Below are 23,235 nucleotides of genomic sequence, written 5' to 3'. Positions count from 1 at the left end.
TTCACAGTGTGCTGGTGAATTCAGTACTCAAACAAGACCCACAGAAATGGCCAGCAGCTGAAAGTTTACGGGATTCAATCTCTATAAAGCTAACTAAAATGACAGAGCTGGTGTTACACGTTACCTTTTAAAATATTTTCTTCCAATAGCAAGCAAGTTTTATTTTCGTCTGAGTTACGACATTTTGTTTCAGATTAGACTTCAAACAATTTCAAATAAGGCACCTACCTCTATGAAGAATGACTTCAGTTCAGTGAGGTGCTGGAAGAGATTCAGAGTAGAGGTATCGCTTTTAGCGAGTCTCTGCACTACCTCTTCTGCAGACATCCTTTGTGGATGCGGCTCCTAGCAGACAACAGTTGAAGGAACATCAAATTAGACAATCTTTTACCAATTTGTTCAAGTCACATATGGTAATCTCAATAGGAAAGCAGATTCTCAGGCACCTAATTTGCTTTTGGAAAGGAGATTTCCTCTTTTGAAAGTGCTACGCTAGATTGCCATCAGCACAACCTTCACAAGCACTGATACAGTAAATAATTAGCTTTCCTAATGTCAGAAACCATTATCATCTTCCCATTTTTTCCGCAAGCCCTTGATAACTCAGATGGATTTAACCACAAAGGTGGGACCGGTAAGCAAGAAACAGTATTACCTTTAGCAGCTGACAGGGAGTTTGTCCAAAATTGTTTATCATCCCTTCTAAAGCTTTCCTTTCTTTCTCATCCGTTAAAGCATCCAAATCCACAGCTCCTAGATCACAACCAGAATGGCGGAGGGTAGTGGGGGGAAAAAAAACACCACAACGTTGATGGCAGATATCTGGCAGATACCCAGCAGATGATTTTATCTTGACTCCTAAACCATGAGAAACTCCTCCCCACAAACGTTAAAAACAAATAAACAAGCAAAAAACGGAGAGACACCCCAATCCCCCAGCATTTTTGGGAACAAAACGTAAGCAACTGGAACAGTCTCCAGTTTTAAAAACTTAATTAGTATTTTAGGTTCACAGCTTCTGATTGAATCATCAAATATTCTGGGTACTTGATTATGTAACTTAGAAGTTATGCTGCCACATTTCAGCTATAATTGTTGCCTTGCTGCATGCTACTGGATAGCATGCCCAAAGATCAAGCATTTTGCGGCTAATACTGAAAACCCACAAATCTGATGACAACGACAAGAGAGCATACTGCTTTGTACCTTCATAAGTACAGTAATAGAACACATTGAGCGCCTCCACTGCAGCTGGTCCCCTCTGCTTGTAGCCAAAAATTAAATCTATCCATTCATGAAGATGAGCAGAAACATACTCAGATTCCTAAAGGAAAAGTTACTCTTGTAAGAACATGAAAAGTACTGCTCCTTTCTAGAAGCATAGACTACTTCATGGCAGAAGTTAAATTCCTAAGCTAAGAGCATCCACAAACTAAACATATACCAACATATGAGGCAGAAGCGTAAGAATATGCCTACGCGTGAAGGGCAGTAACTGCAAGGTAAGAAGGGAATTTAATACAGCAAAGCAGCACACCTAGGCTACTGAAATGCAATAGAAGGTAAGCTGCTGGTTGCTTACTGTGATATAGAATAATCTATAAAAGGCAATGGAAGTGTTATCACTTAATTCCACCAAATTTTGCCTTTTCTCTTCTAATGCAGCAAACTCCCAAATTACTAGTATCTTCAGGCTCTTGCCTTTTTTATTTTGAGCATTTTATTTACACACACAGTGCTTTGACCTGAAAGTTCCAATGCTACTTGTAACGTGAAACGCAACCACAACTCTAGTTCAAACCCAGTTCCACTATTTTACACTTACGTCACAGTAACAACATGTAGCTGTACTGCCTTTATCATTACTTCATGCAAAGATTCACGTAACCACATCTTACCAGAGCCTTCCTGTGCTTACAAATGAAGTCTTCTGGGGAGTGGGCCCATTTGGGGAGAACAACATCATTTACTACCTCTTTGGATATTTGAAGTTGACCCAGGTTGAAACCTAGCAAATAATTTGGAAACTTTTAAGAGCTGCTACAAAACATTTCAAAAGTTTTAAGTACTCAGCAAAGATTAAAAAGTGTTATTTTCTCAGCATAGGAGAAAAATATTGAGAAATTCTTGATGTAATTCTCCAGTAACCCTATGACCAGCACAGGAGGCAAAGTTCTGCTCTGAATCTCTAAAGTGTTAAATGATGCAGGATAACAGCTGTCCAAAGGATCCGAATGATTTAGAGGCTTAAGTCCCAATCTCAAAGTAACATTAATCATTTATACTCCTAAACATAACTGCATTTGCTTTATTTTACAACAATTCAGAGTCCAAAACTTACAAGTAAGTATAGTTTTAGGTTTAAATGATTGTAGAATCAAGGCTTTCAGGAAGCCTTAAATCCCACCAGCTTTCACTAGAAAACCTCTTTGGTTCTTAAGTCACTTTAGTGATTTAAGAATTCCCTATGCAATAAATGAGATGGGAAAAAAAACCCAGGAGCCTCATATCAGAATGAAGAATGTTGTTTTTTCAATTACCACTACATCGCAGTGAAATGGCTTTATTTTTCTTCTGAAAGGTACTGAAACCTTACACGGCTCTAAATTCAGGTGATTGCATTGGAAGATAACTGTTACTGGCAGGAAATACACTAGTTGCCTAGAACAAATAAAAGACCTCGCGTGTTTGAAAATGTCTAACTACCACCCAAGAAAACCAATAAAATCAGTAAATAATATTCTATTTAAACTCTTTTAACTTTTCTAAACTATTTAATCAGTATTAACTATTGCTAAGTTTTTTTTAAAACCTCCAAATGAGCATTTTTGATCTTCTTACGGATTAGGGAGACAAAATGATATTTAGCCATCCTCAAGCTCCAAGTCAGAATTTTAAACACCATTTAGCTGCAATAGTTGTCCCTGTGAACAGTTTGAGGCCAGTACGATGACTGAAATAACTTCAACAAGCACATTATAAAGTTTAAGTGAGAAGCTTTCCAGAGTGTTCGCAAAAGAGTTGCGACAATTTTTTTCTGGAGAACATAAGAGCTTTTATACGCTACATTCTGAGCGGCCAGTTTACCATTTTGATTCTCCAGGAACTCAGGGAAGTAGAAGAACTCTGGTATAAGTTCCTTCACGTCATTGGGGTTGTCCATGAGCGCCTGCCAGGTAGCAGGAATGGAATGAAACTGGCGATCTGCACAGTCAAACCTGTAGGTCAGAAAAGGCAAGTCAGACATTGACCATTCCCTTGTTTACATGATAAGGAAAAGAAGAAATATGCTGCTTATTTGCTCACAGTATACCTGCCACTTTGAAGCTGGATATGAAGTGTCGTGAAAGGTTCTACCCGAATGAGGTAATGCATGACACCAGCAGCATTCGAGTAATGCGTCCCATAATGAAACTTGTCAATTATCCCAAGGGGATCCTCAAAATTCTCATATCTAGAAAGGAAGAACTCTATAAATACAAATGCAACTGAGCGCTACAGGCGCTAAGCAGCTGATTATATTTACTGGAGACAAGGATTCAAAAGAACGTATCACAAAAATTTAAAGAGAAAAATAACATTGAGCTCTATTTAACATGAGGATTCAAATTCTCACTCTGGAAGTCCCTAAGCCATAGACTGCAGAAAGACAGAAATGTATGGAAAGGGTGATTCTTCATCTGGCATACCTGTTCTCAATACTCTTCCCTAGGTATTTGCTATCAGCTGTGAGAAATTGGATAAGGGGCAAGACAGACCTGATTTAGCAAGACTTCATACAACAGCCAAAAAGACCACATTACTAAGCTGAATATTTATTGCTGAAGGGACTTGTGACAGTTGCCTTCAAGATGAGGGGGAAAAAGAAAGAAAAGAAAAAAGAAAAGCATGTGCGACGGTCTCAGGATACAGAAAAGCGTGTTAAAACTCGTGCCTATTTTCCTTTTCTGTTGGCAAACCCTCTCCAGTATCATGCCACCATCCAGCTGATGTGTTCCTCAGTGTCACACAGCTAGCAGGAAATCTTACAGTTACATACTGCCAGAGAATCAGTTCCATTCCAGTTAGGGATAGCCCCTAATCATTCAAAGAAAATTCTTCATGTTCAGAGTTTTCTGAAGAGAGCTAGTTTTGGAAGAAGCCTGACAAGTGCAATCTGGCACGATAGCATACTCACTCCCCACACTAGCCAAAAAGGAACGAACGCTACACTGATGTGTGGGTGTAAGTACTTGTCATTCTTACCTACAGAGGAGCTGCTGGAAGTGGCTGAGCTACAGCTTACTTCAAAGATAATAATCTACGCTAGAGAAAAGAGCAGGAAGCACAGATTTAGGAGTGAGATCAATGCTGCCTTCCAGCACAGGCTGCTCAACTCACCAGCATGATTTCATATTTCCTTATCTTGAAACAGACAGAGTATGTCTTTTCAAGCTTCTGGACCATTAAATTAAGTGTTTCTACAGCCTTTCACGTATATCATACCCACATCTAAGAAATAATCCAAAATTTACAACAGTAAGTTTTGTTCTTTCCATGCTATATGAGCTAACCTGAGCACAGCAAGGAACAAAGAATCACCAATTTTTGCAAGTGCATCTTGAGATGATATAAAATTAGCTTTTAAAATTTTCACTGTCAATGCCTTTCTTTTTTAAAGTATTATTGACTTGGAAACTCAGAAAACCAGAGAAATGTAACTAGTGTTCAAACACATACTTCTCTTTCACAGCCTTAGCATTCTTCTCATTTACCACCCCAATGGGTTTGGACAGATCTCTAAAGACAGCAGGATTATTCAGGTCCAGCTCTTCTGAAGTATAATCTTGTAAAATCCAGGGGAACTAGAAAAAAAAAAAACAAAAATCACAGGTTCAATTGAGACTAAAGATACATCTTTCAAAACAAAAGAAATGCATATCTTCAGCAACAATTTTTTTTTTTTTTTTAAATTACCACAGGATACTGAGCAAGGTCGTTGTAAGTTCGTCCTGCCATTGTGTTCAGCTGAATAAGGTAGTCAAAGTTGGATATTTCTCTGTTTACCCATTTCTGAAGGACAAACAAAAAGATAGAATGGAAGTTGTTACAGCAAAGCTACTGTTATTGCAAATTATTTGTTTTGTCAGTATTTATTTGCCAGAGGAGAGCACTGGTAAGCAAAGGCTATAACCATGGTATGAACTTCCAGATTTAATTTCTCATAATCTAGTTTATTTTCCTGGTGCTCTGCCAACTGTGTTACCTGCATTTCAGTGAAACTGTGTCCCTGATTAATACCAGCAGTTTCAAACACAGCAGACAACTAGCTGCCTCAGAATAAGAAGTGGGGGTGAGAGGGGAAGCAAAACAGAAATAAAGAGACAAAAAGATGACAGGTAAACAGGTGCTGAGGAAAGAGGAACAGAACTTAGAAATCAGAGTTCTAAGATCAAAACATCATTTCTGCACTGTTCCCCTCTCAGTTAATGGTAAAGGAATTTGTAAGCTAACAGCTTTCTGCAAGGATAAAAGCGACTGTGTTGTGCGTTCAAGTAGAGAAAATATCTTCTGTAATGAAACGTCTCCATCACACTACATACAGATATTGAGCCCTTCTAAACACAGCTCTGTCTGTTCTCCTTTGGTTTAAAAAAGTAATGGAGGAAAAGTGCAAGGACAAGGGAAAATAAAAACAAAAAAACAAACAAATAAAAAAAACCCTCACAAGTATTCTCAGTATTTTAAGTCAGTCATAAAGCTCCCTCCCTTCCTCAGAGGGAAACATAGTTGTAGCATAAAGAGATGGAAGATAAAAATAAATACCACATTTATTTGGAAAAACTATTTAGGAGAATACAAACGTTTTGACATCCCGTTTGTATGCTAACGTTACTAATTCTCCTAAGACCACACTTCCTGCTTGATCTTCACCTTTTTTTTTTTTTTAAAAAGATAGCAGGGAAAGTTATTTGCACATGCAGTGAGAAAGGTTCCAAAATTGGCACTCCAAATCCTGCACTAAAGATAGAAGCGATTCTCCTACATGTTCTCGCTGGAACGCTTGTCATAACCAAATCAGAGCAAGGCTCTTACCCATTTACAATGGCATAAATTCACAGACTGTAAACAAAATACAGCAGTTGCAAGAATATGCATGTGAAATTTCAGAGGCCAGACTGAGGACACAGAAGTTAGCAGCTGCCTTTCAAACACGGAACAGTCAGTATTTGAAGGCCTATTTTAACTACCTAATTTTAAAACTCTCCTTCAAACAGCCCTGAAACGCTCTAGACCATTTACGCTGAAGTCTCCTACCTGCATCAGACCTGAAGCTTTGAAGAGTTCCTGTGGAGATCTAGTCCCAGAAACATTTGGAGAACGCAGTGACAAAATTCGACTGTACACTTTGTTTCTCACCTGTTATAGAACAGTATGAAAATATTTGTTCTAGACCTTGAAGCTGACAAACAAATAACTGTCCTGCTAAGTAAAGTCTGCAATAAAGAGAATGGGTTTACGTTTTTAAACGTGTCCATCTCTTGTTAGATAAAACATTTTCCTTGAAATACAGGATGTAAAGGCAATGTATGTGATGAAAAGCCTTTCTGTGGATACTACACAGAATAATTATTATTCCCACAAAAGTGGGAATACCAGGAAATATTGCTGCTTTTCAAATATAATTGCACCAATATTTTCCTTACAAAGCTATTTCAGAGATTTATTTACTTTAGAAAGCCATTTTATAGTAGATGTTCATGAACTGACCTACCAGTAAGTAACCCAACCTTTGTCCACATACTTATCTTAGCCCCACAGACACAGGATCACGTACGTTACCCATTGGGGAAAAAAGTGCAGTAATTCTACACCACAGAATATAAAAACATTAATGATTTCCAATGTTATGGTAAAATAGAATAATCTGTTTTATACTTAAATTGTCCAGAATATTTAAAATGATGTGTGGATGTCAAGAAATTTCGATTACTACTGACATAATTTTTAGTTGAATAGTAGTTCTACATCATTAAAAAGACACGGGGGGGTTGGGGGAGATTCTTGTTTTATTCATCTTTTCCATTACTCAGTTTCTAGAGACCAGACAGGTTTTCAGAGGCTATTCCGAATTTCCCACAATGGCTACATCTAGCAAGAATTTTGCTACTAATATTACAGTACTATGAAAAACACTTGGTCTTGGATATGACCAGAGAACTAAAATTTGACATTTGGGCTACTAAATCAGAGAAATTTGGGAAATCCATACCTCCTTATTGAAGTTGAGGAAATAGTTGGTTTGATCGGTAAGGAAGATCTCCAAGGCTGACCTCCTCAGGTTATATCGACGCATATGTATCTCACGGATTTGTGACAGGTGCCATTTGAAATCAAAACCTACCCCTGAAAAAGGTACTCATTACTGACTTGGAATGTATTAAAAACCTTTTATACACATAATGTAATATAATTTCCAATTGCCCCAGAGTCATCCCCAGAAAAGGTAAATTTTAAGTTGCCTGATTAACTATTTTGCTAGGAAAAGGTTATGAATTTCAAATATTGTTCTACTGAAAGAGAGATACCGTAGAAAACATTTGAGAGGGTGGAGATCTTTTTTTCCCTGCTTTTCGATTATCAAAACCATCACAAGTGTGTTTTGTTGACAGAAGCATGACCCAAAGCCCTCTGGTTTCTCAGTCAGGCTCAAATAGAAGCTTCTATGAATTCCAAAAAGGGTAGCTTCTTAATATATTGCTTGTGAAAAACACAAACATTGGTTAAACAGTTCAGTTCACACTTTTAATGCTCAACTGTTCAACTTGTTTTAAGTAGAAATACACAAACCCGTCTCTTCATAGTTTGTTTGGTACTCATTCTCAAAAATATTCAAGATTCGCCCACTAAAAACAGAATGCTGAACTGCTCTTAAAAAAAAAAAAATTTGCAAGTCATGCTCACCTTCATCTTTTTCAATGCTACCATCAAAGAAATAGATGTGCTGGGTAGTGATCTCCAGCCTGCCAGGTATCACATCAATTACTGTAATGAGTTCACAGTCTTCAGATAATACCAGCTTTTCTTTCTGGCTTTGCTCCTCCTTCTCATCCCTGCAAAAATATCATTAAGTGTTACAGTTTTTGGTTAAGTTAGACAGAAAGTCTCTCACCTAAAAATATAGTTCAGAAAAGAATCAGATTTGAATAGCATTAAAAACACATAATCAATGATTTTGCTGTTACTTCCATTAGGAGTTGTGGATATTTTAAACTACACTACCAGACATCATTTTATAGCATTGTTCTTCAGGCGTGCTATTTCAGTCTCAGATAACATGGAGATTACCTCCCCTGAAGTATGAAACATGAGGCTACAATTACTTTTCTTATTGAAGTGCTACATGCTTAAATTAATCCCGGCCTACAGCAGAGCTGCGTCTGGGTTCACAAGACCAAAAATTATCTTCAAAAATATTTGAAATAAAGGTTGATCAGAGGTCTAAAGGAATGATGATATAAACATTCAATAACCTTTACATTGCAAAAAAACAAAAAAAAAAAACAAAAAAAACCAAAAACCATCAGTGCTACTCAAAGTGCCATGTCTCCATGGGAATTCAGCAGCACAGATGCACATAACTGTGTGCACTACACCACATCTCCAGTTATTGGAGTGAAACATTTGTTCTCTTCATTTTACTTTAAGCCACACAAGTGGCATGAAAGCAGCACAGCACGTCTGCTTCCTGGAATGCTCTTAAACACAGATAGGCTCTCCAACAGGTTTATAGCCAGCCAAGCAGACATCCACACTCTGCAACTAGTGCTGTGGAGAACCACCCCGGTGCCTGTGGACATGAGCTGACTCCAGTCTGGTCTGTGCCCTTATGGGGCAGACCATGTCTTGAGGCTTATTGCCTACCAACACAGTAGAGAAACCTTAACAGTTTTTTAGCTTCAAACCAACTTGGAGCAGAAAATCACTAATGGATCCTCACATTGGTCCAAGCCCTGGATTGGACCAAGCGAAGGATAGGCAAGCAAAGAAGAAAGTGTTGTACGCTGATCATTCAGCTTCAGGAGCTGTTTCCCTGCTCCTTATCCCCAGGACACAAACAAATGCCAGCTGCTCCATGCTGTACTTACATATTGGCACTGACTGCTGTGTCTTCTTCTGGTAGTTCAAGAATATCATCTTCCAAGTCACTCACTTTTACCTGCTTCACCACCTCCAGAAGCAGAGACTCACTAGAAGGCTGCGTCTGGTGCACACCTATTTTAATAGGCATTTCAATTCAGAAAATGTTTTGCTACAGCATTTTTGGAAAGCCAAACTAGTGAGTGCATCTACTGTTGAATGTTATTTTTAAGTGAATAAGCAGCAACTAGACTTCTTAAATACTTTTTGAGGCAAGTGAAAAAATAAAAACAATTCCCAGCTTATATCAAAATACATGTCAAATCATAACGATACAAAAGATGGACACATTAGAATTGGGTATAAGTATTTCTAATGCAGACAGTTCCAATAGAATATTCTGCAGTGTTTGGCAAAACCCATCTGTTTCAGCATGCAGGTTTCCTGAAAATATATTTCATTTGTTTTTTGTGCATTTAGGTTCACAATGAGTATGGTTTTTTTTGGCTTGAGTCTTGATATTCAAGAGTCCTAACTGAAAGAGGAGCTTACACCTTCGTAATTCAGCTGTTCGGCACACTTCTGACAAAGTGCTCTATATCTACACATTTTAATCATCAGCTCTAAAAAAGGTTTAAACAAATGCTGTCTGCTCACTCTGACCTCATCGTTCCCTTTTCTTGAAAAAAGGATCTTATGCAACAAAAGCATGTGCTTGCTAATTTTAAGCAAAGGAGTACTCTTTTAAAACAAACAAACAAACTTAAAATACACACTTCAATGTACAAGCAGAAGAGAATTTTACCAAAAGGAAGATTCTATTTCAGGTTAAAGCACTTTGCTCTTATTTTATATGACACATTTTAGCATACAGGAAAAAGCAAAGAAAAAAAATATCAACATTTAAGTATCTACAATAGATTGATTCTTAAATTCACAGAATTATCAGTAAAGACTCAAGAATCCAAGCGAACCAAGTAAATACAATATAGCTTTACCTAAATTATCCCTCAGGTCACTAGCATCCTGATGAGAGTTGAAGTTGTAATTCTGCACGAGTTTTAGCCTCATACGTGAATAATTCTCCACATTTGAAAGTTTCCAGTGAACAGGATGCTGTTTCCTAGGAAAACAAGAATATTCACCAAAATAGTTAAAAGGAGGTAAAGGAGATAAAAATTACAAAATTACTGAAGTGATTATGAAAAAGGACTGAAATCCCTCATCTATACATTCCAGAACATGAACACAGTAAACTGCATGCTAGTCTGTATTTTATATTACAGCTCTGATCATCCTGAATCACTTCGTAAACAACACTACTTTTCTACAGAAATACAGCAGGCTGCTTACACTTTTGGCAAATGACAATTAAAGATTAAAAACACAAACACACACACAACAACTCTTTAACCAGAACTCTTAAAGCTAAGATAGGCAAAATGTCTTAATTCAAATTGAAATTCAAATTTCATGCACAGGAACTCAAAAAGTCTCTCAGTCTTTCCAAAAGAACCATTGATCTCCAGCATCTTGCAAGTAAGTCTTACAATCCCTTCACTGACAACTGATTTTTGTCACTTGGCAGGAAAATCTAGCATCCAAGTATCCTGTTCAATATTACACTTCCAAATTTGCATTTTGATAATTAAATGCATATAAAAATTATTAGAGATGCATTCAATAATAATTTTACATCTCCAAAACGGTACCCAAGTCAGTTTGACAAGGTTCTGCAGTTCTAACCACATGAAGCAGTAAGTTAATCATGTGAGCAATTCGTTTTAAGCATCACGTTCTGTTTGATTTAAGAACTTCGCTCTTACTTTTCAGACCAAGGACCACGTTCAGAGAGCAAGTAAAGCTGGGCTGCTCTCCATTGCCTCAGAGTAGCTATGTGTTGACTATTAAGTTGCTTTAGCATATTGTTGTACCGCAGATTTTCCTGGCGAGCCTTTCTGCTGAATGGTTCCACAAAATGCTCCTGAAAGACCATTAAAAATAAATCTAGCACTGAAAGAACTCTACATTTGGAAATGCAACTTTTTGGCTTGCAAGAACAGAATTCTCACAAATTAGGAAGGAACAAAAAAAGTTAAACAGTAAATTTCTGAAAATTTAAGATAAGACTTGTGAGAAAAGTTTAGAAGAGCTTAGTACTAGAAGAAATGATACAAAACATCGACCTAATTTGTAAAGAAAGACTCAGCGAGGCTGAATCAACATGGAAGCAACTTTTCATAATCAGAAAAGTAGTCAGTATTGGCAGCCCTATTTGATAAATATCTAGGACCTCCATTTAAATTTTGGCGTTCTGGAACGTGATTGACATTGTATTCTGCCTTTAGTTATTTGAGCAGAAAAGACTTACGAAAAGGATGCTTAATACAACATAGCGAAATAAAGAAATGCAACTTGGCTGTTACACTTACTGAGATTAACCATTAAAATTAATGCCCAAGTTGAATTTGATCCTCATACAGAAAGGTCAGTTCCTTTTTACTGTGTGGAAAAACTGGATCTGAACTGCAGCTCAAATAAGTTCTAAGTTTTAAATGTTTTCATTGCAGTGAACTGGAATTAAAAAAAATCATAACCCTAAATCAAGGGGCTCTAATAGTTCAAGACAAATAAATCAGAACAAAAAAGAAAAATGCAGCTTATAGCTGAGCATAATTCTAGGTTGCTGTACTATGAGAAAGATCTATTGTCTTTTAATAACTCTGCTTACAGATAAGACTCTTAAATTGGGGGAAAAAAAAAAAAAGAGAAATTGAAAAGCATACCCTACAAGTCAGCACAGTCAGATTGCCCATAATATCTGCCACAAAACAACCACCTGCCCACAATCACTAGGATCAGGTCATCCTGAAATTCAGTTTCTCCATTTATTGCAAGATGATTCCTGAAACAGTGCAAAGTGCTTGTGGAAGAACTCAAATCCTTACCTGAAACTTGAGCTTGCTTTCTCCTCTCTCCCGGTCTCGCCTGTGCATATTCACCATGAATGCTTCATAACAATCTTTCCAATAAAGTGCCATATGCTCATGACAATCTCTGAATGAATTGCCTTCATACTGCTTCATATTTGGAATAATCTGGTTCCAACAAAACAAAAAGACAAAGATGATTGCTGAATACAGTTCCTCTGCTTTAGTGGCTAAAAAGAGAGGGAAAAATGCAACTAAGAAAAATCTCCTACTTACATATTTGTCAATATAAACTTGCCACTCATCAGACCTGCAATACTCTTGAAAGTCCTCAAAGAAAGAGGGGCTGCCATTAGTAGGAGGCAATGAAGGGAGGTGCAGGTTCATGAAGAGAAGTTCATAAATTTTGGATACAAGTGTCCGAACAAGTGGAATCAAAAATGAGTACGTTTCTGTCTTCTCTTCAATTGATCTACTCAGGATGCCTTCCAGCTTCCCCAGGAGGTAGCATGCTTCAGGCTGGCTCTCAATTACTTTAGTCTGAAGAAGGGTGTTTAGTTTGGCTGCTGCCATAGCACAAACCTGCACAGACAAACAACAAAAAGTGAATGCAACCCTCAAAACAGTAATGTGAGCACCTATCTTTTAACACAGCTGTATGTACATACTTTGGCTATATCTCAGGTAGCCTGAGGGCACACACACACACCTCTCTTATGGGACTAAGTACCTAGGCTAACAATACCAGCTTCACTAAAGGGCTCATTATTTCAGATACAGCTCTGTTCACTTTGTACTGAATGCTGATTCAGGCAGAGCAGCTCAGGTTCATGCACACTTAACCTATATAAACCTGGAATTGCTAATAAACGTATTTTATAGTAGAAATTAAAAGTTACAGTCAGGATCGCTATCCTATCCCCACTTGTGCACAGAGAGCGCACCAGCTTCAAACGACTTGCCCTCTAGCTCATTCTCATGCTCAGGACGTGTACATGGACAGGACTGCAGAATAAGTTTGCATGGGGCAAGAACTGCTAAAAGGATTTTGCCTATAGAAAGATGAAAGATTGGCATCAGTGTGCTCACTAGTGCGAGCAACTCCCCTACAAACCACAACAATTAGATCAACCATATGCACTTTAAATGCAGTATTTGCACAAATTTGTAACAAACCTGTAAGTTATCTTGTGCAATGAATCCAAGGAGCAACTGGACTTGCACTTGTGAAAGTCGGATTGCTTCCGGGCCAGCAGAGTACCAGATTGACAGACAATCCATAAGAGTCACTAGTTCTTCCAAGAGCTGTTGTAAAAGCATAAGATTTGCATAAAGTAAAACAGGTCAGAAATTATCAGAAACTACTCCAGCTAAAGTAATTTCAAAGCGCTGAAGAATAGGCTGCCTTCACACTAACTTGCCCCAAAAGACGACGCTATCCAGGAAGACAGCAGTTCAACTAGCAGACTGAAATGATTCCCAACTGCAAAATCTGTCTAGCCCAGTATGTTAGCTCAAGTATCTTCCCTGAATAAAGTCAAAACCAGGCATATAGCATATACTTATATTTTTGCCTATAATTTATCTCCAGGAAATGCCAATTATTAAAAAAAAAAAAAAAAAAGAGAGAGGAAAAAAATTATGCACACAATCAGCAGGATACTACGATTAAAAAGACACTTCTAAAAAAGGCAGAGAAATCATATCAGCTTGCCATTTCTAGTTCAATAATTATAATTTTTATTTTATTCTTTTCCTTTGCATTTTATGTTATACAAGTATAACACTAATTAAAGTTTAGTGGCAATAATAAATTTTCTTGATGCCCTGAGAAGGAAAATAAGGCTTCTTTCATAAATAACCAGTTTCATGAAATGCTTGAAACTTCTAGTACCTTAATAAATAAAATTTAAAAAAAGAAAATAGGAGGCTCCCCTTTCTGTTCTATTTTTATATTAGGAGTGATACAAAACTTCCCACAAAAGGAAACTACTTAGGTAGTTTCCAGAAAGGTACTTTTTGGAAAGCAAAAAGCATTTTTACCATCGAGGCATGCTTGGCTAAAACTAATATACCTTTATCCATTCCCTTGTAATTCACTCAAGTTTAAAGTCATTCCCCTGCTAATCCCTGCACTCACAAGAATGCTTGTGGCATGCTGAAAGCTTTTCTGCTTGTAATATTACAGTGAGTACTTTAAATTCTCCCCAGACACAGTGGAGGATAATTTAGGAAAGTAATGTTACTTTCATTTCAAAAGTTGGCAATAAGCACAATTCCCAATGCTCCAAAGTTCAGATCCAATTTCTAATTGGATTTCACAAAGCTAGATCACCACACAAAGCCAAATCTCTAGGCAGGAAAGACTTAAACACACACACACACACAAAAACTAATCAAAACTTTCAGATTACATTATGTTTGGTTATAAATAGACATTTTGGAGGACACCTTAGGAATTACCCTCAATATTGATGACTTTCAAGATATTACACTAAAAAAAAGTAACATTTAAAAATAAACTGTTTTTCTATGGATTTAGCATGAAAGAATGACAAATTATGTATAATTCTGCCTTCCTTCAGCCTCAAAAAAGGGAAAGTAATGACATAGCTCAGATAGCAAAAGTAGTAAGACCACTGCTAGAAATAACGTAAATAGCGAGGCAAGTTATAGGTTACTGTAACTTGCACAACAAGAAGGCAGGAAACACAGCCAGAGGAAGACAAAGTTTCTTTATCTTGCTTCTTTTTGTGTTTGCTCATCACTTTCTGCCCAAGACCTCAAGTTTCAGATTCCCCGGGCACATAAAATTCACTGCAAGTTTGTGCAGAAACACGTATAAAAACATGCTGCAACTCCAATACGGGTCAAAACCCAGAGGTGACATTCGTCACCTCCGCTTGTGATAAAGAGCAGGGGTTTTGGCTGGTGCTTTATTCAGGACACACACAATGAGTCATACATGCTTATCAACGGGGCAAAATCTGCTTAGGCTACCACTGACATTGCTGCATCAGCTCTTGCATTTGTTAATTATTTCTCCAGTCTGAAGAGACTTGCATTTTCAATAACGAGTACCACTATGGGGTCTATTCAATTTGCAATCTTAACTGTATTCCCTTTGCTAAGAATTTATAAAGTTTCTTCTCATTAAGGGGCAATCTAATTATTCCACTCTGAACCCTTACTCTTTAATATCTAGTTTAAGAACACATGCTTAGAAGGTATGACATTATCCCAACCAACTTTTTCATTATTATTTCAGCCTATATACAGAATTTCCATTATACAGTTACTGTACCTTTTCTGTCCATAAATTTGAATTAACTAGTCCTTCTGCCTGAAGGAAATCTTGTACAATTAGCAAGAGCCGGAAGGCATTTTCAGCATGTGCAGGGAGAGCTTTTGAATCTCTGTTATCAGTGACTGACCATTCTAACATCTTCTCCAGCAAGCTGCATGGAAAACAAAATCCCAAAGTAATTATTACATGTTCTGAGTGTAAGTGGCTTAAAAAAACAAAAATCCAACTATGTATTTAATTGACTCTCTCAGTCTGCAGTGATATAAGCGTCCTCTACTCGATAAGCCAATGAGGTAAAAGAGATTGAGAAGCTCATGCAATCAGAGATACAGGTTTTCAAACCCCAAGAGCCACATTACACTACTAAATAGGTAGTGGAATATATGTGAAGACAAAGCAAAGAAATTGCATCCTGATGGGAACCTCCCCCCATCCTGCCACTAGCTTCACCAACTCCCCTTATTTTTCCCTCGTTTCCTCAAAAGAACGGAAGGAACATGTCCTTGAGCTATACTCACTTGAGCTTTATTTCATCAGAAGGTTGCAGCAATTCATTAGATATCCCCAGCTTGGTCAGTGCAGAAAACACCTGTCCTCTCTCAATCCAAGCAGCATCATCAGACCTTTCAATGCCTTTCCACATTATGCACAGCAGGATGTCTGTAAGTAACTGTATGAGTTCTTTATCACACCCCTATAAAAGAACAGAAATATTAACAGCCCTTCTGGCCCAGACAACCTTCAAAGGGTTTCTCATTCATCACAGTCCGTATGCTTGCACGATTCATCATTTTTGAAAACTCTGCAATCTAAAGTCCAATTGCTAAATACATGAAAACGCAAATATAAAATATTATGGCTCACCAGAATTTATAATACATACTGACTCAATTTATACATCATTATTTACTTTATATATACCCTGACCTTTAGGCACCCTTGATTTTTTCATAGCAAGCCTGCTCCTTGCCTCCTTTAGAAAATAAAAAATGTTTCAACATAGAAACACTCATTAAACCAAGCCTATTCCAACCAAACAACCAAAAAAGGAGAAACCTAATAAAATAAGTCTCCCTATAGTAAGAGCTATATTGTTTGCTTTTCCTTTGGGGGATGTGGACAGAAGGGACAGTAATTATCCCATCTAGGAGTTTAGGAGGAAAAAAAAAAAATATATATATATATATACACACACACACACACACTAGGAGAAATCAACCACATAAGGAGAGAATTACTTACTCCTTGGTTTTCAAAAAAAGACAGATCAGTAGTGAAACCCACATCATTTATGACACCTAGCTCCTTGTCAGGTTGCCCAGAGAATGGTTTTGCGTTCTCTATAGGTGACGGTGTGCTGGGCAGGCTATCTGTCATCTGATTCCCGATGTCAGCCAGTTCATAAGAATCAACGCTGGACAGATCTAAACTCAAGTGGGAAGGATTACTGTGCCATAATTCTTCTCGTTCCTCTGACCTAAAAGATATCTCTGCTGCAGAGGTATCTTCCAGTGGCATAACAGAGAAGTGAGCAGGAGCATCCAGGGATTTGCTGTCTTCCAAACTCCACTGATCAAACAAACCATTGACAGAGGCAAAGCTACCAGCTTTGTCTCCCTCTGTCTTATCAGCATAATGTTTCTGAAGCTCTTCGGCAGGAAGCTTTTTTTCCTCTTCCCTTGAAGAATCAGCCCTGCTCTCTTTAAGGCCAGTCCGGACATCAGAGTTCTCTTTCAGGAATAGTCTAATCAAAGTGTCCTGCCACCCCAGCTGCTGAGCAAACTGTTGTGCTGCATCTGGTTGGGAATGCAAAAGGTGCAAAACCTAAGGATAGGAGAAAATATCCCATGCATACACGTTAATTTTAATATATAATTGCACTCATTCTAGCTTTAAGTTAGACATTTTATAATCTTATGACTTTTTTTGCTTTTTGAGAATCTTGAAAAAGAGACACAATCAGTAACAGAGAGCACACAAGTGACAAATGACTAATCTCAAGAGAAATGCATGTTTGAGAAACCAAAGACTGTACGGATTTAAGTAAGAATAGTGTTTTCATTTTTTCCAATTACAAAGGATCTCTCAGTTAGGCGCTAGACATCTATACGATCTAGCGTAACTGAATCCATTTCTTTTATTCCTCTGGATACAGTCTTTTCTTCAAAGCATAAAACATTTTCTTCTGTTTCTTGGTATATCAAACAATTTTCTAAAAGCTAATGTAAAGCTACTATGTATGATTTTCCTAAGCTTGCCAGAAAATAAGAAATAAAAATCTTCTCTGGAGTCGGGAAGAAAAGCTACCAGTTAGACTTCATGCTCCAGTTTCTATTCTGAAACAATTCTCAGAAAAAGGCAGCTTAACTGTTGCAACAAGTAACCCCATTCAAGCCACTAGTCAATAAAAAAAGCAATCCAGCACATAAAATATGTTGATAGGAAATAATAAACAAACAAAATTAAGAAGGCTACAGTATCAACAGCTTACTGGTAGTGAGTATTTTCATTTCTCTAGGGTGACTTTGACAAGCTCTGTTAAATAACAGAGTTTCACAGCCTCATTTGGTACTGCTAACACCAGTGATATGAGCCGGACAAAGCTCAGTTTAGGAGCAAGGTCACTCTTTCTTCCCTCCATAGGGACCACTCTCTTGAAAACATAACATGTTATATCAAAATAACATATTAAGAATACGAACAAAGGTTTTTTCATGGTTTTATGCATCTTTTGAGAAAAGTCAGTGATCCAAGGAGTCCGGTACTTTTTCCCCCATAGAAAACACAGACTAGCCGAGAATCATTAGAGAGGCTTTGCTTTTTGTTTTGCTTATTAAAAGGACAGGAACACATAATAAGATTTAACATTAAGTGACAGATCAGCTTCATTTGCAACATAAACCACTGCTAAGAAAAACAGCAGCAGCAGCCAATGCAGCCATTGCACCCCAAATAAGTAAGTGGTGTAGTATGCCGTCTTGATTACAGGGGCAATGGACAGTATTCCAGTTTTAAGGATGATAACTAACCTTTCTACAAATAGCCACTCTGACGTTTACATCAGATCTATGAGCCAGATGCACTACAGCTATGAGGTCTTTAAAATTCACAGCAGGATCTGGAGTGAGAAAAAAAAATAAAAGCAGTTATCATGCAAGTGTACTAAACAATTAAGTATTAAAAACTGCCTTGGAGGTCACCTTTCTATCCAGGCATAGTAAAAGAAACAAACTTCAGGAAACTAAAAAAAATATTAGCTGACACTAACGTGCACTTTGAATAGAACAACTTTAAAAGGTAAATTGTTTTTCAACATAAACAAATATGTTTCCCCCCCAAAACCAGCAAGAATTTGCAAACAGTAGACACGACACATCTCCAGTTACCTGCATACAGAATTTGGTTAAGAAGGTTTTTAATGAAGGAAACAGAAACCGGCGATTCATTCAGAAGAAGCCCCAGTCCAGAGTATCCCACTTCTCTGAGTCTCATACGCTGCTTACTCCGTTCATAGACTTTAGTACACTTCAACATCTCTTCCACAATCTGCAGGAAAATAGTACAGACAAATGCAAAATAACCATAACAGAGCATCCAGACCTTTTTAATTTAATTGTTATGACAGAGTTTCTCAGAGTCTATAACATGCTTGCTCACAGTTTGTAAAGCAAACTTTAAACACAAACTCATTCATAAAGATCCCAGAACTTCTAATACTTGACTTCAGGAGAACACTAATTCCACTGTGACTAGGGCAGTAGATGATAACATCTAGCTAACACCAGCAGAAAGAAGAAAAAATTAAACTTGAATGACTAATATCTTTGCAAGTATATATACTTCTGCAGTCAAACTTTTGACAAATACAAGTCTACGTCCAATTAATTTACGAACATACACCTTATTACCTTGAACACAAGTTCTCTCAGTCTGTCAGAGTATCGTTGATGCAATAACAGAGCATAAAGAATATCAGCATTTCCTGGTTCAAAAAGCAATAAAAAAAGCTGGTCTGGTGTTGGGCTGGAATGAAGTAGGCTGAAGAGAACATCCAGAATTCCACAGAGCTACAAAGTTAAGATAACTAAATTAATCCACAATTCATGTAGACGTCATGCTCTGCACGGCAGACGTTCTCTTGGTTTTTAAATTTCACCCTTCACTCGTTACAACAACGGACATCTTCTCTGCTTAATGTTACTATATTTAAAATTAGATTTTATTTTTGGAAAGACTCATTTTTTCTATATATAGAACACTTTATCAAACTAATCAGAGCTATAAAGTACATTCAAATTTTCAATGTCTAGAAAACAGACAAATCACATCATTATAACTTCTGATCCTTTAAAGTCCAAATCATTTGGTTACGTAAACTAAGAAAACTGCCTATATTACTTCGACTGCCTATATTACACCTCACGTTTTCTGCCCTCATCAGAGAGAAAATATCCAGTGAAAGTACAACCAGTTGCAGAGCACTTTGTCAGGTTCTCAGTTTGCTTCTATAACATGCCTCAGCTATACCTAAATAGTATCAAATATTGAATAAGAGTTTGCTTGGGGTCTTTTTTCCTTCTTTTAAGCAGATAAGACGCAAGATTTCTAAATATCAAAAAGCAAAACTAAAACACCTAAAGTTCAAACTATTACTTTATGCCATACTGAATACCTGATCCTCTTCGTTGGTGGCAGCTATATATCCTATGATGCTCTGTATTTCTTCATGTGTTCCACCTTTGCTCAGGAAATATTTGATCAGTCCATAAAGGGATGTCCTTATTGTTCTCAAGTCATCAGGAGCCAAATCGCTGTCTTTACAGCTACTCCTAAATACCAACAGACAAGAAAAGCAAACTAAGGAAGTTCTTCAAGACCCTCAAACAGCATTTTGACTGTGCTAGTTCCATAACTTTTCTCAGCTACCCTGATATCGTGGCACAATCTATTCATTTTTAGTGAAGAAAGGCAACTGCATTGTAATAAGCAATAGCTGATAAGTCTGAGACTATAAAAGCCCTGAAACTAACTTGTCCCGACATGGATGTAGATCAGGATTGCAGGTCTCTGCCCTCTGAAAAAGTTAGATCTCTAGACAGTCTTCCTCAATGAAGGAAGTCATAAGCAGATATAAATTGTTGCAAATCTATCACTGAGACTGAATGTTAGAATTCTTAACTCCTGAAAATCCTACTTCATATTCAAGGATTTAAAAAGAACAAAAGAGTCCTAAACAATGATAGAGATCCTCTCATTTCATAGTGACAATGATCTACGACTTGATTTGCATTATTGAGAACAAGCCTCTCAGTTTTCTAACTTTAGTGACTTTTCCAAACACTTCTAGTACCATTGGCATAAATTTCCTACAATCCAGTTGTAAAAGTCAGCGTCAAGGAAAAGTAGCAAGTGAAGTGAAATAAAATTTGTAATACAATATTGAAGATAAAACCAACCACCAAAAGCTAACCTGCAGTTTTGTTTTATTAATTCTCCTTAGGATGACAGGGGAAAAACCCAACAGTTAGAAGAGGTAAAATCATACCCATAATAAATCCTCAGTGTGTCTAGAAGAAACTGCACACCATACTTCTTTCTGAAGAGCCTTCTGCTGTCTTTGATGATTGTAGAAAGATATTGTATATGCCCTAAAATATAAAGTTTGCATTAGAACCTAGATAAAAGATTTGTGTCAAGCAAAAGGTGCTGTATCTTTGTGCAGCTCTCCAAGTCTAAGAGCTCACCAATTCTGTAGGGGAAGTCCCCACTGTTCCAGATACTGAAGTCAAACAGCAAGTGTTGATACATCTGTTGCAAAAGCTGCATGTTCTTTTCTACTGAGACTTGTTCTATCAACAACTGCACAGCCATCAGTACATTCACATCCATCAAGTTTCTTGGCACCTTGAAAAGTAACAATCTGTGTTAACAGTCAGCATATTGACTATCCTAGCTAAACTTTCCCATTTTTTTAAACTAATTTTTGGAGATTCTTCTATTTAATAGCAATATCTACTTCCATTAAAGCAAAGCAACAGATACAAAACCAGTTTAGTTTGAAGAGCCACACAGCGCAGCATCTATAACACACACAGCAGAACATTAAACGGGAAAGCAAAACATCATGTTTCACTTCACAGACCAAGACCAGCTCCTCACACCTCTCCGAGTGAAAAAACATACACTTCTCTCTGTGAAAGAGAAGCATGTACTATAAAAAGTCGATAGATTGCATCTTTCCCTCAGCAGACAGAAAGGGAGCATCATGCCTAGTCATATTATTCCTATTCTCTGCCATAGCAAGCCAGAGAAAGATACTTCAGAATCAAGTAAACTTTTGGTGATTCTCACTTCCTGGACAAATTAAGCATGTTTCAAAGTAATTAGGACATCATCCAAAACATTCGTTACCGAAGGATGCTTCTCAAATTTGCTCACCTTCTGTAACAAGGCTCCTAGGGTGGCAACTCCATGGGAGTGGATGAGATTTTCTTGATTAACGTGGTGTCTTTGAATAAAGTGTTTTATTGTCAAGATGAAAGTTGCAACAATGTTCTTCTCCAGACGCGCCTCTGCAAAACAGAGCAGCATTAGCAAAAATGCCTTGTTTCATTCTGGGACCACTGCACAAAAGCAGGCAAAGAAGTGTTGAGATCCCTTATGATTTCCTGAACTTCCCAATTCTTTTTCTGCTTGTTTCCTAGCTGTGGCTGTCTTTAGATTTTTTCCATTGCAGAGCCTGTCATTCCGTGCCTCTCCAGAACAGGGGGACTGGGGTCACTCCTGCCTTCAGGTGCTTCATTCACCTGGCTATGGCATACAAACTTCTCCCCCTTCAGTCACAATCGTTTTGCATATCTTGCAGTTATTCTCCCTCTGAAGTTGCAAACTGACACTTTCTAGCAATGATATGCAAAAATTCTAGGGGGAGCCGGGGGGAAGAGAGAGAAACATATACGCATGCATTTAAATTTACTCTAGTGTTTCATACACGAAATAAAAACTGCTGTTTTCCCTTGCAAGCTCTGATAAGACTGCAGTTCACTTCAAATTGATGACAGACAGAGCGGAAAAAAAAAAGCGCTATTGTTATAGCATCCTTTTCTTAATTTGAAGACTAGAATCTGACTGTGTGTGGAGGGGGTAGGGGCCTGAACATCCTCCTAAGAAAAGAAAAAAATTGACAGCTCTATACAGCACTGATCTGATATTGCAAAGTCTTACTGCGGCTGTCTGACCCAGCACTCAACTGGTAGGAAAGTCACACCTATTGATGTTAGGAGGCTTTGCAAACGTTATTATTTCTCAAAATATTCAGAACAAGCTTCTTAAATCAGAAATGCAGCAACTGCTTATTCTGACTTTAATGTAATAGCAAATCATGAAAAGAAAAATAATGCTATAAAAAAAAATTCTATTTGGAATACGTAAGTTAATTTTACATAGGCACTCCTGGTATTCAGGATCCACATTAGATGCGTGGAAGCAGGAACAGTCTGTCAGCATTACATAGCTACTTTGAAAAAAACAGCACATAATAAAATGGCTTTCCATCATTCACAGGAAAGCTTGTAATGAAAGCTTAAAAATGACTTAATCTCAACTGTACTTTCCTACCCGATGCCTTTGTGGATGACAATACCACCCAGTCTCCCTCCACAGGAGTAACAAGTTCCGGCGGTAGAGTTTCCCCTTCAGACCTCTGAGGCATCTGTCCACCAAGAAAGCTGATCTGCTCCAGCAATGGAAACAGCACGTTTATTCCACCAATACAGTTGATCATATCCTAAATCAGGAGAAACAGGAGAAAAGAAGTCACCATAAATAAAATCCCCAAAACCATGTAAAAGAAATTAATTCCAAGCACATAGAATCTTA

At 37.6% G+C, this 23,235-nt stretch overlaps 2 protein-coding genes across 7 annotated transcripts in view; one reads left to right on the top strand and one right to left on the bottom strand.

The window, feature by feature from the left end:
- LOC104153025 (alpha-aspartyl dipeptidase-like) overlaps positions 1-6,504 on the top strand; it is a 31,769-nt gene extending 25,265 nt beyond the window's left edge. Inside the window, exon 6 of the mRNA XM_068947992.1 lies at positions 6,258-6,504. Within this exon, the coding sequence (XP_068804093.1) occupies positions 6,258-6,273 (16 nt within the window). The 3' untranslated portion in view covers positions 6,274-6,504. The remainder of the gene's footprint in view (positions 1-6,257) is intronic.
- The window catches only part of NBEAL1 (neurobeachin like 1), a 90,042-nt gene that overhangs the window by 14,268 nt on the left and 52,539 nt on the right, over positions 1-23,235 (bottom strand). For all 6 annotated transcript variants that reach the window (XR_011141804.1, XM_068947987.1, XM_068947989.1 and 3 more), the window contains 28 exons: positions 22,975-23,143; positions 21,796-21,929; positions 21,102-21,261; positions 20,903-21,005; positions 20,030-20,186; positions 19,266-19,424; positions 18,744-18,903; positions 18,387-18,475; positions 16,600-17,181; positions 15,876-16,051; positions 15,355-15,508; positions 13,227-13,355; positions 12,327-12,632; positions 12,069-12,218; positions 10,947-11,104; positions 10,119-10,243; positions 9,129-9,255; positions 7,945-8,093; positions 7,253-7,386; positions 6,298-6,399; positions 4,957-5,052; positions 4,720-4,844; positions 3,314-3,454; positions 3,088-3,218; positions 1,899-2,008; positions 1,207-1,324; positions 656-753; positions 229-345 (listed from right to left, as the gene is read on the bottom strand). Coding sequence is in view for 5 of the 6 variants with exons in the window: in XM_068947987.1 (XP_068804088.1) it covers positions 229-345; positions 656-753; positions 1,207-1,324; positions 1,899-2,008; positions 3,088-3,218; positions 3,314-3,454; positions 4,720-4,844; positions 4,957-5,052; positions 6,298-6,399; positions 7,253-7,386; positions 7,945-8,093; positions 9,129-9,255; positions 10,119-10,243; positions 10,947-11,104; positions 12,069-12,218; positions 12,327-12,632; positions 13,227-13,355; positions 15,355-15,508; positions 15,876-16,051; positions 16,600-17,181; positions 18,387-18,475; positions 18,744-18,903; positions 19,266-19,424; positions 20,030-20,186; positions 20,903-21,005; positions 21,102-21,261; positions 21,796-21,929; positions 22,975-23,143 (4,359 nt within the window). In the remaining variant the exon portion in view is untranslated. The remainder of the gene's footprint in view (positions 1-228; positions 346-655; positions 754-1,206; positions 1,325-1,898; positions 2,009-3,087; positions 3,219-3,313; positions 3,455-4,719; positions 4,845-4,956; positions 5,053-6,297; positions 6,400-7,252; positions 7,387-7,944; positions 8,094-9,128; positions 9,256-10,118; positions 10,244-10,946; positions 11,105-12,068; positions 12,219-12,326; positions 12,633-13,226; positions 13,356-15,354; positions 15,509-15,875; positions 16,052-16,599; positions 17,182-18,386; positions 18,476-18,743; positions 18,904-19,265; positions 19,425-20,029; positions 20,187-20,902; positions 21,006-21,101; positions 21,262-21,795; positions 21,930-22,974; positions 23,144-23,235) is intronic.

This window comes from Struthio camelus, chromosome 6, assembly GCF_040807025.1.
Source record: "Struthio camelus isolate bStrCam1 chromosome 6, bStrCam1.hap1, whole genome shotgun sequence".
NCBI classification, from domain to species: Eukaryota; Metazoa; Chordata; class Aves; order Struthioniformes; family Struthionidae; genus Struthio; species Struthio camelus.
Note: the sequence above shows the minus strand (reverse complement) of the source record. Positions and strands in the feature narration are given on the sequence as shown.